Source organism: Ammospiza caudacuta, chromosome 2 (assembly GCF_027887145.1).
Source record: "Ammospiza caudacuta isolate bAmmCau1 chromosome 2, bAmmCau1.pri, whole genome shotgun sequence".
NCBI classification, from domain to species: Eukaryota; Metazoa; Chordata; class Aves; order Passeriformes; family Passerellidae; genus Ammospiza; species Ammospiza caudacuta.
The window spans coordinates 51,662,803-51,678,866 of record NC_080594.1 but is presented as its reverse complement, the minus strand read 5'-3'; the positions used below and the strand labels follow the sequence as shown (position 1 = coordinate 51,678,866).

The following is a 16,064-nucleotide window of genomic DNA, read 5'->3' as shown; positions in this document are numbered from 1 at the left end:
CAAAATGTTTGGTGTTTTCTTCTTTTAATTTAATTGCCCAGGGCCTCTGATGGTGATTGTTGAATACTGCAAGTATGGGAATTTATCAAACTACCTGAAGAGCAAAAGGAATCTTTTCTGCCCTAGCAAGGTGAGGAGGCAGATTGTCCTGGCAGGGTTCATCTTACCTGACGTAAGTGCTGGAGATGAGGGTGTCAGCTCTCTGAGCTGGTCTTCTCAGACTCTCTTCTACCAAAGCAGAGAAATTACTTTTGGGTTCACCTGACCTGTACTAATATTTGGTGTGGGATGTGTTGTGCCAAGAAAGGACTCACCTCTCCCTCCCTGACTGTGCAAGGAGACTGCTGTGATTAATTTGGCTGGAGCCATCGACAAGGGGAAGGGAATCCTATCCAAAGTGTCCCCACACACTCCTGCCCTGCTTCTGATGAACCCATTCCTGGTGAGCTTGAGGTCAGCAAAGCCAAAGGAAGTGGTTTTGCCCACTTATTTCAGTACTGCTGGGAGCCCAAACAAGATAATACCAATGAAATCTCATGTTCCAAGACACCCTAATATTCAGGGATTTACAAGTAATCTTATTATTGTGTGAGGAGAAGAGCTATCAAGAGGAAAAGAGATTAGAGTCTTGTCCTCACATTCTACAGCCTTCTGAATCAAATTCATTATATGTTTCTTATTACAAACCTAAATCCAAATGTCCCAGAAAATTCAAATAGTTCCAGAAAAAATCCTCCAAATGATCCAGGGCTCTAACATGAGACTTAGGAGTCTGTATACAGAACAGCAGGTCTCCAAACCTCTGTTCAGCTGTGCCAAAAGCTCATTGGCATCTCAGGGATATTTTTTGGGAGGGCTCTGTGGGAGAGCCCACTGGAGAGGACACCCCCCCCTGAAAGGCCTTTGCTGAGTCTCTGCTCCCAAGGCTGTCCGTGCTGCACTCCACACAGGACACAGCAACTGTCTCCTCCTACACGTGGCTCTTGGAGTGGGATGCTCAGCAGGGAGCATGGTGGGCAGGGTCCGTGCTGAGTGGAGTCATTCCCACACCCCTTCCCACACCCAGTGCTCCAGCACCCTTGGGAAGGTTGCCTGGGCAGGAAGGAGGTGGAAGTTTGGCTCCGCACCAGCAGCGCAGGGAACAGAGAGGGTTGCAGGATAAGAGGAAAAGTAAGAGGGGGCAAGAGTAAGGCAGGCAGGTAGCAGGGAGAGAGCTTCTTCCAAACATGTGTCCCATTAAACCATCTCAAGATTGGCCATAGGAAGAAAGCTTTGGATTAAGGCATTGAAGAGAGGCAGTCACTTCCAACAGCTGCTCTGTTTCAAACACCAAGTGCCTTTGCTCCTCATGGAAAGGGCTTACAAGCCCACACCAAACCCTGTGCAGGGACATAGAGACACGTCTTAAGCAGGTTGGGACCAAAAGCTGATGTTTGAGAGGTCTGGGATACCTCTATTGTGGGCACAACCTTCCCAATCCACTTTGTGCTCCTTCTCTGTCTGCTGGAGAGAAATGGGCCTGGCTGAGATGAGGCACAGGCCAGCATTCGGGTCCATCCATACACCCTGCAAATCCTCACTGTGGCAGATGCCCACTGCCTTTGTTACCCTAAAACCATGGGCTGGTGCTCCCAAGACACCAAATTTCTGCCCTCTGGTGATGATGGCCTTGGTGGAGCACAGCTCTGCCACCAGCCCCTGCCCATCACAGTGGCACTGGGCAGCCCCACCTGTGAGAGATGTGACCACCCACACCAGACACCACCAGCCTGGCAGAAAGGCATCAGCAGGCTCCCTTGGTTCCCACTGCTCTGATGTCGCACCTCTTCTCCTCCTTTTGTTTGAAGGATTCCTCTCTGCAGGGAGAGCCAATGAAAGAGAAAAAGGATATTGAGCCAGTGGAAAGCAAAAAACAAAGGCTGGCCAGTGTCACCAGCAGGGAGAGCTTGGCCAGCTCTGGGTTCCAGGAAGATAAAAGTCTGACTGATGTGGAGGAGGACGAGGAGGGTAGGTATTAATTCCTTCCTGTCCCTACACAGACTGTGATATTTTTACAACATACTGTGAATCCCTGAAATTTTTTTCCTCATTTATCACCCTAATAAACATCCGTGGGAGATGCTCAGAGGGTCATGTCCAGAGGGTAAAAGATTTAAAAAAAGATTATTTCCAGGGTTACAAAATCTGACAGGAAAATGTGTGATTGTTTGTTCTGACTGCTCCTTATCTTTGGGGAAAACACAGCAGTATCCAAAGCATGGGGTATACAGCAAGCACTATTTTTGTTTCCAATGCCAGTAGGTTGACCTTCAAATACCCCTCCAAAAAGACTGAATTTATGGGAATAATGGGTTCTGTAAGAAAGGGGGAAAAGAGAGCCTGTGAGCTGTCTTTGTTACAAACCCTGCTTGCCACCTCTGCAGATGCTGATGACCTGTACAAGTTGCCCCTCACTATGGAGGACCTGATCTCTTACAGCTTTCAGGTGGCCAGAGGAATGGAGTTCCTCTCCTCCAGAAAGGTGAGTTTTGCACTGAGGGTTTTTCACTGCAGAAGGACAGGATTCAGAGGTGAAATCATGTCTACATTGTAGTGACACCCTCCTTGGGAGAGGTCCCAAAGGAAGAGCTATTTTCCTCTTGGCATTATAAATATAACTGTGTTTATTCAAGTATCCATAGTCTATAAACACAGGATCATGTCTGAAGGCAGTGGGTCAAGCTCATTCATTTGGGGAAGATCTTTTGGGTGTGGTAGGTTTTGCCATAATTTCAACATATATTAGGGAGCTCCAAATGATTCAGCTCTTTCCCTGCAAATGTCAAAGGGCTTACAAATTTGTCACTTTCTGGACTTAATAATAAAAAAAAATTACTGCTGTTTAGAGTAACTTCATGTAAACTATAGGCAACTTCCCTAAAAATTATTATTATTATTATCGATGATGATAATAATAATATTAATAATAATATTAATAATATTAATAATAATAATATTAATAATATTATTATTAATAATAATATTAATAATAATAATCGTTTTTAAAGGATATGAGAGACAGGAAATTTGTGGGCAGGAATAAGGAAATGCAGTTTGATTGTGAAACTGTTTTATTATAGTGCATTCATCGTGACCTGGCAGCCAGAAACATCCTTTTATCTGAGAACAATGTTGTGAAGATCTGTGATTTTGGCCTTGCAAGAGATATTTATAAGAATCCTGATTATGTGAGAAAAGGAGATGTAAGTCAAGATGATGTTTATTTACCCAAATGTTTATAACATGTCATTTCAAACTGTCCACCAAAACGCTCTGTAGATGTTCACATTCCCTGAATTTAAGAGCTCAAAAGCTGTTGGTTTTTGTGTGAAGATGAGCTGTCCAGATGTGTTGTGGGTCTGGGAAGCATTTCAATCCTCAGTCATAAGGCCTAGACATGCTGACTTCTTCACAGCTTTGCCCTGTTAATACTTGGGTTTTTTAGACATTTCTTGGCTGGCTCACCATCACCCCCTTACTCCGCAAACTTCCTGCAAGGAAAACAGTGCCCCCAAAAGCAGGTGTGTACCCCCCAGTGCTCCTGGTGCCCTGAGCAGCTGAGCAGGACTTGTTCCTCCAGCACCTACTTGTTGTTTTTTTGCCCTCACTGCAGAGAGCAGGCAGTGACTGCCCTGCCAGCCCTGCTGTGACGGGCTGGGCCAGCAAACGGTGCTGGCACCCACCCATGCTGTGGGAATTTGGTGTGGGCATTGGAGTCATGCAGAGAGTCTCTTTCTGGAGACTCACCCATCTGCCAGCCATTCCCACATCTGTAAATAATTTCCAGGGTTTACAGCATTGCAAAGTAGCTGGGAAATGTTCACACAGCTTTGGTACTGCTCAGAAGACCCTAACAAGCTGTGCAGATGTGCTCCTGCAATTCTGGCTCTGAAAATTTCCCCCCAAATATCTCCAGCATCGTTACAGAATGGTTGGTGCTTGGATGCAGGGCTTTCTGCCCTGTCTCTATGATGCTGTCAAGGGACCTCTGCTCCTACACACTCCCATATCCCTGTAAAGAAAAGGCCTGGTCACAGGTTTCCAATGTCTGGTGTTTTGCGCCACATGTTTTTTAAAAACAGCCTTTTACTCCAACAATTTGTTAAGCGTATGAATGAGTGTGGGTTTATCTTGACTGCCTGTAAGGAAATCCCACAGGTTCCTGCCTGAATGGCAATTATTTACATAACAATATATAGTTGATTAATCTATGATTAAAATCTTTCAGACTTTGAAAATAATAGTCAGATTTGTCCCTTTTACTCCAGGCTCGACTTCCTCTCAAGTGGATGGCTCCTGAATCCATATTTGATAAAATCTACAATACAAAAAGCGACGTGTGGTCCTTCGGGGTCTTGCTGTGGGAGATATTTTCCTTGGGTATGTTAACTCTGCACCCCAGGAGCTTGATGGGAGTGGGGACTCCAGCCTGGGGAAAACATCCTTTACCTTCAATGATCTTTTGGCAGGTGTTTCAAAAAGACCTAAATCAGAAGCAGAGGGATTATCGTGCCCCCGTGAACCAGAAATTTTGCTGCTTTTAAGAGCGCTGAAAGTTTATTTGCCAAGCGAAAGTCTCAAAGGATAGCACAGCTGTCTGAGAACTTTACCAGCTACTTCTGCCATGGGCAAAAGCTGGCACTAAGCTTCCCACTTTTCCCTGTAGAAAGCCTTGGCAGAGGATGCAGGGCAGCACAGCCAGAGCAGTCACAGAGCTTTGTCTGACTGATGGCACTAGGAGGAAAATCAGGCAATTTTTAAAGCATTTCAATTGACTCTAGAACCCTGTAGGATAACACAGATCTGTTATTCTGGGTCACCAGCTGCCCAAGACCAAGGCACCACCTCCAGTGCCACAGACAGCATTCAAGACACTGAGTGCCATGAGCTGAGTGCTCCCTCAAATGCTTCTTATCCCTCTTGTGGGAGCAAGGGAGCCAAACCCACAGTTTGAATGTCTCAAATCCTGTCACCCCCATTTCCAGCCCAAGTCCAGGAGGTCCCCCCAGCCCAGGAGGGATCCAGCACCCCCCTCACCCAGGCTACTGGACACAGTGAAAAGCATCTGCACTGATGCCGCATGATGAACTAGAGCATGCAATCTGAAATTAAAACCCGGTGAAGCCTTTTTTTTCCCCTTTCCTTCATGTGGAAAAGGCAGGATACAAGATGTACACTGAGTGGGAACAACAATGACTGTCAGAATAGAAGAATCTTAATTGAGTTCAACACAGAGGCTGACAAAAGAGGCGAACAGCAGAGGAAACAATACTATACAATTCTCAGGACAATCAATCATTTATTAGTTTAAATACATGTTGTTGGTCAGCCTGCCAACTCTTGTGATTTTATGGTCAGCCTCATAATACCTGCTATTTTTTTCTTAAAGCCCCAGCTCCTTGAACCTGGTGACTCTCTGACTCTATGAAAGGTCCCTTTTTTTTTCCTTTCGTTTTCCCTTTTCCTGAATTTTTTTTGTCTACAGAAAAAAAAATACCAACAATACAATCAGGCTGCATCTGAGAAACACAGAAAACAGAAAAACAATGCAAATGCACTGTGACCTCATTTAAAACAATTATTTTGATTTTTTTCAAGGTGATTTGGGGCATTTGGGGTTTTTTAATATTGTCCTCACTAGACTTTGGAGTAGTCCAAACCAATAGAAAGATCAGACTTGGCTTTTCAAGGGATAGTGTTCAAATTAAATTCATGTGCATTTTTTCTGTTCAGGCTAGGAAAGCACCACCAATAGCTGTGGTCTTGATCTTGCCCCCTCCTCCAAAGACTGGGGCTTGGAGCCCATCCAGCTGTAATTCCCTGCCTGAGGCAGCCAGCAGGGCCAGACCCTGCAGGGGGGACACTCCCTGCCCCCAGCTCTGCAACCTGATGATGCACATCCATAGGGAGAATTTGAGGAAGAGGCATAGGGCCACAGTGAGGTTACAGGCACTCAAGGCATGTATCTGTTCTCCCAATGTCACTTCCAGGTGCCTCTCCTTACCCCGGAGTACAAATAGACGAGGATTTCTGCAGCAGGCTGAAGGAAGGCACAAGAATGCGAGCCCCAGAGCAAGCGACCGAGGAGATGTAAGATGCCTTTGCTTGCCTTGGGTACCACTGCCCTCCTGGGCTGCCCTGCAGATGATGTTCCAGCCTCTAAAAATACCCTGTGCCAGCCCAAGGAAAAACAACCCAATCCTCCATCGGTATCTTCTTGTACACCCCCCCCATCCTGGCCCCTGGCTCTCCCAGAGAGTAGGGGGCAACAAGAGCCTGAGCCCAATGCACCACCAGGGCTGTGCTCTCAGGGAAGCTGAGCAAGGAGGAGGAGGAGGAGAAGGGGGAGGAGAAGGAGGAAGGTCATTCCTTGCTAGGTTTAATATTTACCGACATGCACAGAGATAAGTGCTGGAGGAATGTGACATTATTAACATCGTCTTGACTTAGGAAGTGGCAGTGGAGGCTTCCTTGCAGTCACTCGGGTAAGGAGGGTCCACCCTTTCCTGTACACGGTGTCTGATGGCAGAGGAAGGTGACGGGGACCCGCAGCCACCCCGCCCGGGTTGTCTGAGTCCTCACTGCCATGTCAGCCGTCACTCCCTTCTCCCCTGCCCTCAGGTGCAGCCTCAAGCTGCTGCTGCATGGCCAACACCTTTCTGGAGACCAAGGTGGGTCAGGACAGAGCACCTTGCCCGGGAGGCCCATGCAGCACTCTGAACATTCACCCTGTGACACAAATCATTGAGGACCATGAACATGTCCAGGGTGTTTTACCTCTGGAGGCAAAATCGAGTACGTGTGGGTGTCCTGGTGCCTTCCCGAGTGCTATGTCATGGCTCTAAATAGCAACACTTACCAAAAAATAGTTCTAGCAGAAGAAAAGGATGCAAGCCAGCCATGCCTATCTGGGAGTATTGCCCATTGACTAATTTTATTATCCTAGTGACAGTAGATAAGAGCTTTTTTTTTGTCTCTTCCACATATTTTATTGCAGGAAGGAAAGCTTGGCTCTACCAATACAAGGAAGTGACACATCCATATAAGTCATCTTAGGATGCCTTTAGGATACTTTAACCTAAACATTGCCAGTTAATAGATGTTTAATACAAAGGTTTAATGCTTAATTAGGAATGAAAAAAAGGAAGTATGACTGGTTGGCTGAATTATCCTTTTGATGTTGTCTTCTGGGGTGTTGCATGAAGGTTTTCTGTTTTTGTGGGAAGTTTAGTGGTTTACTTTTAGGAAGATGCCTCGATGGTGTTAGAGAGAATCTTTGTAAAACCAAGCAGGTTGAGGAGTTACCTCCCTATGTCTGTCTATCGATGACAAGATGTCCAAGACTGCTGTGCTGCCTTGGATTAAACGGAGCTGTAACCCCACCCTGTGCTCACTTTGCTGTTGTCCTCACAGTTACCAAATCATGCTGGACTGCTGGCAGAGCAATCCCAACGACAGACCACGGTTCTCTGAGCTGGTGAAAAAGCTGGGTGACCTGCTGCAAGCAAATGTCCAGCAGGTATTAATGTCACAACCACATGCTGTCACTGAGGCAAGGAAAACTGGCCACATGGACCCAGGAATAAGGCTTTTATTTCTTGTTTACATCTAGGAAGGTAAAGACTACATACCCCTCAGCACAATATTTACAACAGAAAGTGGGTCTCCCCCTGCATCTGATGCTTTGTGCAATGAAAATTTTCCTGTTACAAGCTCAAGCAGTGGAAGCACCGAAAATGTCAGGTGAGATAAGCAAGAATAAGACTGTGTGTGTTCGTTGGGGGTAGTAGTTTGCTGCATAGCCCAGTTTGGACCTGGGTGGAAGAAAACACTCAGAGACAGCCCACAGGTGGCCAGTTGCTGAGCCACTCCCTGCTGTGGCTCTTTGGAGTGCCCCTGCCCAGGTCACAGGGCTCAGACACTGTAAGAGGCACGGCTGTGCATACCCCGGGGCTGGGGAGTGAGATTTGGGTGGGGTCTGGTTAACAAATCCCTTTTGCATGACCTACCTTGAAGATAGCTGGGAGCTGCCCAAAAAAACAGAGAAATACCCAACACTTCCTGCTTGTGCACTTCATACTCACCAAAAATTGTCCTCCTTCTCTCATTGAACAGATACATAAACACTTTCAAAATAAACCCCCCCCAGCGCATAAAGACATTTGAAGAGCTTCCCATGAAGGAAACGCTTGTATTTAATGTAAGTGACCCCTGGGCCAAATGATATGCCAGGTATTTCTTGTTATTTATGTGACAGCTTTATACAGGGATAATCAGGATGGGGGGGTTACTGCTTGGTCAGCTCTAACTGATACAAGGTGCAGGATTAGCTGTACTTGCAACAAGAGGTTATCCCCCTTCCCTACAATTTAGGGTCAGAGATCCTTGCTGGCCATGCCATGGGCTGCAAACATTCCTTCCCTGACATGAAGTGGTAAGTTCCAGTAGGTGTGCAAGGTTGGTAGGAACAAGACCTGTTAGCAGATGGACAAGCTGGAGCCATGTCTAACAGTGGGACACACACCCAATCCTCGTAGGGACAGGCATGGGCGAGAGTCTGGGACAAGCTTTTAGTGTCTCAGTAGAAGGCATTAAGCAGCAGGAGGTGGGAAAGGCACAGTGGTCCTCACAGGGTTGAACAGGTGGCTGGCCAGAGCTTCAGACTGCATGCAGACACTTTTCTTCCAGCACCCTGGATTTGCACTAACATTATCTGCCTGCTGCACCCCAAGGCATGAGTGGTTTGGAAAGGGACCATTAAATGCCTGTGCACTGCTGCTGTGCACAGAGCTGCTGTCTCCTAGAGCTGTCTCAGTATCAATGACCAGAAGGATGCTGGAAATCAGACCAAAGAGGAACTGAGTCCTTTGTAAAATACAGTTAACACCTCACAGGACTGCATCTCTCTTTCTCTCTTTTTTCTTCAAGGATTATCAAGCAGACAGTGGGATGGTGCTGGCTCCAGAAGAACTGAAACGCTTCACATGGACAGGCAGCAAGCAGAAACGGACACTCTTTGGGTCTGTATTTTACATTCCCTTCTTCTCAGGTTTTATATGGCAAAGGAGAATTCAAGGTCCTTGAGCTAAATATGCCTTGTGAAAGTAGCTGAGGTGGCCCCAGTCCCTGCAAACACTCTTGCTGTGGTGTCCTGCTTGGTTTAATCAGCAGTCAATCATCTTCCACACCTATGTCTTTGAAGAAACAAAAAACCCTCAATGCCTTGGATGCACATCAGCAATATGATTTATTAGCATTTATTGATCCACCTAATGCTCAATTTAATGCCAGTGTCAGAGAGCACTGAACTGAGGTAGGAGGCAGGTAACTGTGAGAAACAAGCCATTAATAATAGGGGAGGAGGAATGTGTGGCTGCGAAGGATTTGCAGTTGTTTCTGCAAGTCCCAAGGGCACCCCAGCTGGGACAAGGCCCCCTGTGCTTGTTTTTGCCCTTCTTTTCCATGACTCAGCTAAGCACGGCCCATTTAACACCCATGGGCTCAGGATGCTAAAGTGGCAACTTTACAATAGATGGATGTGAGGGCCTCACTTCTCTTCCTGCCTTTAAGCACTTGAATATATTGGCCATCTTCCTCCACCTAATTCCTGACAGCTGCCCAAGCAGGGAACTAGGGCTGCTCTAAGAAATGGGTTGCACTGACATGAACTCTCTGTAAATGGGAAGTGTTTATTTTCTCAGCACCGGCGCTGTATCAGCTCCCAGCCGCTGCAAAGCTGGCAGCGTCCTGCTTTCAGCTCACTGCTCTCAGCCAGCCCGGAGACTGCCCAGACCCAACCCATCGTTCATCTCACGCTGGCAGGAGGTCAAGGCCAGCCTGCCATCCTGCCAGTGCCAAACTTGTCAGTGCCTTGCAGTTGGGCAGCCTGGGAGGTGTAGCATTGTCTCAAAGAACAATCAGAGCTGCCTGAAACGCGCGGTCAAGGCAGAGAGGCCTCGCTCCATGACAAATTCCAGTGACCTAGAGGGCGTTGGTTGAAATACGTGTGGGACAGAAATACGTGTGGGGACAGAAATACATGTGGGGACAGAAATACGTGTAGGAGAGCACGCGCTCACGGGGCTGGAAAGCACGGCCTGGATGAACGCGCTGCTGGCAGCAGCCTGCAGTGGCAAAGCTGCTCGTGCGTGCAAAGCCAGGGCAACACAAGCCACTCCGAACAAATGCTGGGAAACCCTTTCTCCTGCCTTGACCTTTCAGAAAATAGGCTCCTGAGCAGTTTTATGGTACTTCAGCTCTGTTGTGGCAGGCTGTCTTTGGAGAAGCCACTACAGAGTGTATGTGGATATTACAGGGTTCCAAAGGATGCAATGTTCTCTAGATGTGGTTTAACTCATTTTTTCTCCGTGTTTTTCTGAAGGCTGCTGTCAGCCACACAGACAACATGGCAACCTTCCTAAATGAAATTTATGACAAGCCTTTTTCTTTGCATAGAGTGTGTCCCAAGCATCCCCCTGTAAGTGCTTTAAGGGGCATCTTCAAATACAGAAGAAAAAAGAATGCTTGCATAAGAAAAAAAAATTGAACTGAACAGTGGCTGCTAGAACGTAAATCCTTGGGAAAACAGAGTGGTAGACTGAGATCATACAAGGTCATCTGGCCTGCAAGCTAAACAAGTGGTACTGTAGCACTGTGCCAAAAAGCACTCATGGATGTGAATGCAGGCAGCGACCCTTCAGTCACCACACATTCCTAAAAGTGGTAGCATCTTAGCTAAGCATCCTTTACTTAAAATTAATTGGAACAGTAAATAAATACCCCTAAAATTTGTACTGAGCAAGGTGGAGCCTGGAAGGGTTTGAGACATGGAAACTGATCTAAGCAGATGTACATTCCTGCTTCTTCACTTGCATTGCAGGCATCCTGACATTTCAGCTTGGCTTTTCTTGCAGGGAGCTGATTCAGGTTGCCAGATTGTCAGAACAGTGTCTGAGTGAGCAGTAGCAGCTCACTGTCAGGGCAGCTGGTGCCAGCACCAGGGTGAGGAAGAGTTTCACCTTCCTTTGGCAGCAGCTTGCCTATGGTGGTTACATCTCTTCGCTGTAACAAAGCCTTGGAAGAGTCAGATTGGGCAGAGCCGAAGAACAGCATAGTGTGGTAGGAGCCAAACCCAGAGCACCCTGCCTGTCTCCAGAAGCACTCCCAGGGTTTATTTCAGAGAAAACTGACTGCAGGAGAGGGCCAGCATGTGCAGCAGTGCTTGCCAGGCCAAGGGCAGAAGAGAGCAGGGAGCCAACCTGACAGTGCAGGAGCACCCCACTGACCCTGGCAAGGTGCCTCCTCTTGGGCTTCCACTTCTCCTGCCTAGGGAAAGGCACTAATGCCACAGCTCATCCTTGGTTTCACTATAGGAAAGAGCATCAGCCTAAACCCTGGTGAGCTCCTTAGGCCCAGGTGGTGGCCAGGAGCAAGAAACAGAAATGGTTGCAACGTGTATTGGACTTGCTAATGCCACTGAGGTGAAAAATGATATTCTAAGCAGCAGGAAGAGAAGTGAGTTTTTGTTAATATAAGGCCTCAGGTAAAAGAGCCGGGTAGAAAGGTTTGGGGGCAGTTTTCTGAACTGTGCTCCTTTGCAGGAAGAAAGGATCCTGAGTGCAACCCTTTTCTAGCTTTTCAGTAGTGGTGAAAAAGCCCAACACAAGTAAGCCAAAATCCTTGGGCTGAGGCAAACCCTTGAGTCAGTGTAAATTACAGAGCCAGAAAAACAGCAAGAATTCCACCTCCTGTGAGCTGGAACAAGCGTCTCAAGAGCTGCAGCCAGCCTCTAACCTCACTCTGGTCCTGAACATGGCAAAAAACCAGTGGCCATTTCCTCCAACAAACAATCGCAATTAAAGACCAACTAAACACAGTTTCCAATTTACATTCCTAGATTGGCAAGAAGATAGTCCACAGCTACAGAAGCCTTTACTGACTGTAAACTCAGACTCAAAATGAAGCCTGACTACAGATGCCAAAACCCCTTGAGCTCCCTCAAAGTTTTTTGTGGGAATGCATGCCCAGGTACAGCAGTGCACTCCAGATAAAATTAATAGACGCAGCTCTTCTGGTAAAAAGGTTTATTAAAGCAGAAGCCAAGTCTAGCTCACAAGAAAAATCTCAGGATACAAAAGCCTGATGATGGTGAAAGGATCAAAGTATGACAGTTTTTAAGACTCACAACTTGTCATGCACACTCCACTTTTGCCAGCTCCTGAAGGCTCACAATTACAATGTAAATCACAGAGGCATTTCTCTTTAAACCCATCACAAGAAGTCCATTGCATCTGTGACTAATCTTGTCATAGTTATGGAATTTATCCCAAGGCAAGTAGTTCTCCATCTGCCAACAGATGCAGTATAAAAATATGGGATGCATCTGCAATCCTCATCTCAAGGGCTCCTCCTCAGGAGCTCCATTCATCTACTGATAAATGTAATGGGGTGGTCTTCTTAGGGAGACCTTCCAATTTCCTACAGTAAGAAGAAGAGACAGACACCACACTCCTTAAAAAACCACACAGGCTTCTGAGTTAAGAATTTGAGAAACTGTGACCTCTAAGAGGAACTTGTAATGGTCCTGTGCCACTAGTTCTGTAGTTAACTTAAAGAACTAACAATGCAAAGTAAAATGAAAAGCAAAACCCTGGGCTCTGCAAGCCTCAACAGATGCTCTCTCAATGTCTTCTTTGGAATTCAAGGCTAGGGCTGCCAACGTTTCTGACCTTATAAATGAAGAGGAGTGGATTGTCCATGAACTTATAAAAATACAGGGAGGAAATACAATTTTAGACACTGTGGTCCAACATGTTTACTTTAGGATTTCACATGTAAACAGTGATGGAAAACTGCTCTGGCTTGTCCTTTGTCTACAGATAAATCTTTGGTATTCAAGTTCAATGGTGTAAAAATTCTCTTTGCCCTGATTTTCATTACTGAAAGAGCTATTTGAAGCACTGCAATCTCTGAATATGGGTGAGAAAGTGCCAAAAGGCTAACAGTGCCTCTAAAAGTGGCTTTGCCCAGAAGACATTTAACCCCTCTTAGTAAAGGGCATCTTATAAATGGCAGCCTACAGGATAACTGGTCCTTTTAAGGGACAGGAAAATTCTAATTCAAACCAGCAGTTCATGGCAGCTGCCAAAAGCCAAAAAACAGCAGATAGCCAGACCTCATGCCCTTCCTCACAAACATCAGCCATTTGTATTAGAAATTTATCCCAGAATTAGGCTTCGGGAACATCTACACTAGCAGTTTTCTACTTTTGCCTCAAGGTTTGAGACCTTCCACCACTTCAGTCCTGCTGAAAAACCCCTGTTCCCTTAGGAAGGAACATTTAGGTATGGGGATACACTGCCTCACCACAGCAGAGCTGCCAGACACTCCCCACTACGTGACCCTGCAATAAAGTCTCACTCCCCAGCACCTGCCACAAATGAACAATTCGAGCTTAGGCTGAGCAGTCCAGTACTCCCCCAAGCAGCAAGACTGATAGAGTGCATGAACACTTTTAACAGTGATGTGCACTCCCAGCACCTCTGTTTAAAGGGACTCACAGGGAACACAGGAGGGCTCCTTCACTCCTCTGTTCTGCACTCCCTCTGAGTAAGTCCATCTGCATCAGTGCCCCTCTCACCGTGTAAGAATTAACTTGTGACCTAGCTTTGCTCGTTACTAAACCAAAATCTTTTCATAGTAAGAAAGCTCACAATGACACTGCTCTATTACAGCATTAAAGGTGCCAGCAGGAGCAAGGAGTCAGTGCTTTCTGGAGTAACCAAGCCAAGAAGCTTCTGCAGTTTCAGCTGTGACCAGCTCAGTGACGCCAAGCGAAGACACACCTGTGGTTATGCGATGCTGGAGAAAATGATTGCCATCCGCTCTCCTCCTCCTGACTACAACTCTGTTGTCCATTATTCTCAGCCACCCGTTTAAGTACATCTAGGCCAAGTAAACACAGAGGTTCTCGGGAAACACTGTCAGCTTAAAAACTCTCATCCAAATTATTTCCATTATCATAAAACTTGAGAATTTATCATTGGCTTAATCCCAGAGATCTGCTTTTCTACAGACTGCAGCACATGTATTCAAAATAGAGCAAAATATTATTGCTTAAACCTTGACTTTCCCAAATGCTCAACACCAATAGCTTTCGCTAAAAATGCTGAGTGCTTCTGCATCCAGGAAAACCTGGAAGGCCATTATTACAGCCTCTGCTCAGACTCACTTCTGTCCTGACTGGGAGAGGCAGCTGGGAGCTCTAGAGAGCCAGCAATCTGCACCAGGCACTGACATATTCGCATCCCACGTCTGGGGTATGTGTTGTGCTAGAAAATAAAGGAGCCTTCAAGAAGATAGAAACTGGAAACAGACCACAAACTATATTTTTAATGAAAACTACTTTGAGAAACTTGTGGAGGGCTGGTGCTATGGGGAAGCTGAATAAGCTAATTGGGGATGGGGCATTATATGGATCTTACTGCTCCAGATGGCAGACGCAGTAGGGAGCCTTACAAGGCAAGAATTTAAAATGCGTTGCTAAACACAATTGGCAAGGATAGAGGAGAACTACGACCAGATCCAGGGCTGTAACAACAGGGAATACATACCAATTCAGTTTGGACAACCCTGTTGAAATCCAGTAAATATTGAAGTTTTGCACTTTGTCATAAGCTGACACGCACACACTGGAACCAAACCACAAGGCAGATAGGTTCAAGCCAAGCTCTGTCCACAAAACCTCACGGACCTTCTAACACTGCACTGATTATATTTTATATATGGGAATATGTCTGAAAAGATAGAATGGCTACTAGACTGCACAAACTTTAATTGATCACTAGAGAGTTTGAAGAGATTAATTAGAAATTACAAGGCAATCTGTAAAGTTAGAGCAGCTTTTTTATGAAGACACCTAAATTTCCATGTTAAGTTACCAGTACGTACAGGAATAAAAATGTATCATTCATTTACAGCAGATTTTGTATAGCATCTCAGAAAGGTCATGAGTGTTCTTTGCTCAAGAAGCATTAGGATGCACCCATTCCCTTTCACCTTTGAATGCAGTATGGAAATGGGAGTTGGACATTTAACACAGCAGCACTGATATCTGCCAACTCAATTACAGCCCAATGTCAGCTTATTGTGGTCCACTAAAATATGTATTACCTTGAATGCTACATGTTATATGATCTCTTGCTCTCTCAGAATTCAGCTGTGAATGTAACCCACTAACAGACTTAAAGCAAATGACCTTTTGCATATTTATAAATAAAAACAATCTTTGATATTCAAGCAAAATAAATATGTACCACTACTTCTGAGCTAAGTATCTCTGCACAAGAGATCATCAGTTTTAAGTATCTATAGCACTGTCTCTTGTTAGTAAAGTATATTTGACCTTGATCAAGACAAAATTTCAGTACTCTTTTGTTACTAGAACTGAGCAAGAATAGTTACAGGATGATGCATCTCAAAGGATGTGTTTGCACAGTGTAAATATATAAATATGCTTTTATGCATAAATATTTAAGAAAACTGGACTACAAAAGATTACTTTTGTATGAACCCTCAAGTGTCTTCAGATGTGAAGAACTCCTCTTTTGTCTTGCATTTTCTGTCTTTATATAATGTGTTTGACTACTAAATTAATATAATAAAGTTTGCTTTTGAAAAAAAAAATAGAGTTCTGCCAGTGTCAAAGACTGCTGTGGCACACAAGTCAGCACTGTGCAGCACAAACATCTGGCACACATCCATCCCACAGGCTGATTTTCTGAGCAAAGGAGAACATGGAATAATCACACAGAAGGAAGGCACATTTCCCACACAGCAAACCAGCTACAGTGACAGACACCTGTCACTGCTCCCTGTGTGGGTGACATTCCCTAGGTTCAGCATACTTAGGAAGAGCTTACTGCTGTCTAGAGACAAAAATTCAACCCAGCCTCTGGGAGAGGAAAGGTTTCATGGTGGGGGAAGACAAACATCCATCTAACCACCCACCATTCCTGGTTTCTTCA

The 16,064-nt window shown here is 45.6% G+C and overlaps 1 protein-coding gene across 1 annotated transcript in view; it reads left to right on the top strand.

The window, feature by feature from the left end:
* FLT1 (fms related receptor tyrosine kinase 1) overlaps positions 1–15,651 on the top strand; it is a 107,556-nt gene extending 91,905 nt beyond the window's left edge. Inside the window, exons 20-30 of the mRNA XM_058824828.1 lie at positions 42–130; positions 1,848–2,007; positions 2,424–2,521; positions 3,120–3,242; positions 4,308–4,419; positions 6,030–6,129; positions 7,453–7,558; positions 7,652–7,782; positions 8,155–8,239; positions 8,968–9,059; positions 13,773–15,651. Of these exons, the coding sequence (XP_058680811.1) occupies positions 42–130; positions 1,848–2,007; positions 2,424–2,521; positions 3,120–3,242; positions 4,308–4,419; positions 6,030–6,129; positions 7,453–7,558; positions 7,652–7,782; positions 8,155–8,239; positions 8,968–9,059; positions 13,773–13,977 (1,301 nt within the window). The 3' untranslated portion in view covers positions 13,978–15,651. The remainder of the gene's footprint in view (positions 1–41; positions 131–1,847; positions 2,008–2,423; positions 2,522–3,119; positions 3,243–4,307; positions 4,420–6,029; positions 6,130–7,452; positions 7,559–7,651; positions 7,783–8,154; positions 8,240–8,967; positions 9,060–13,772) is intronic.
* Positions 15,652–16,064: the final 413 nt, after the last annotated feature.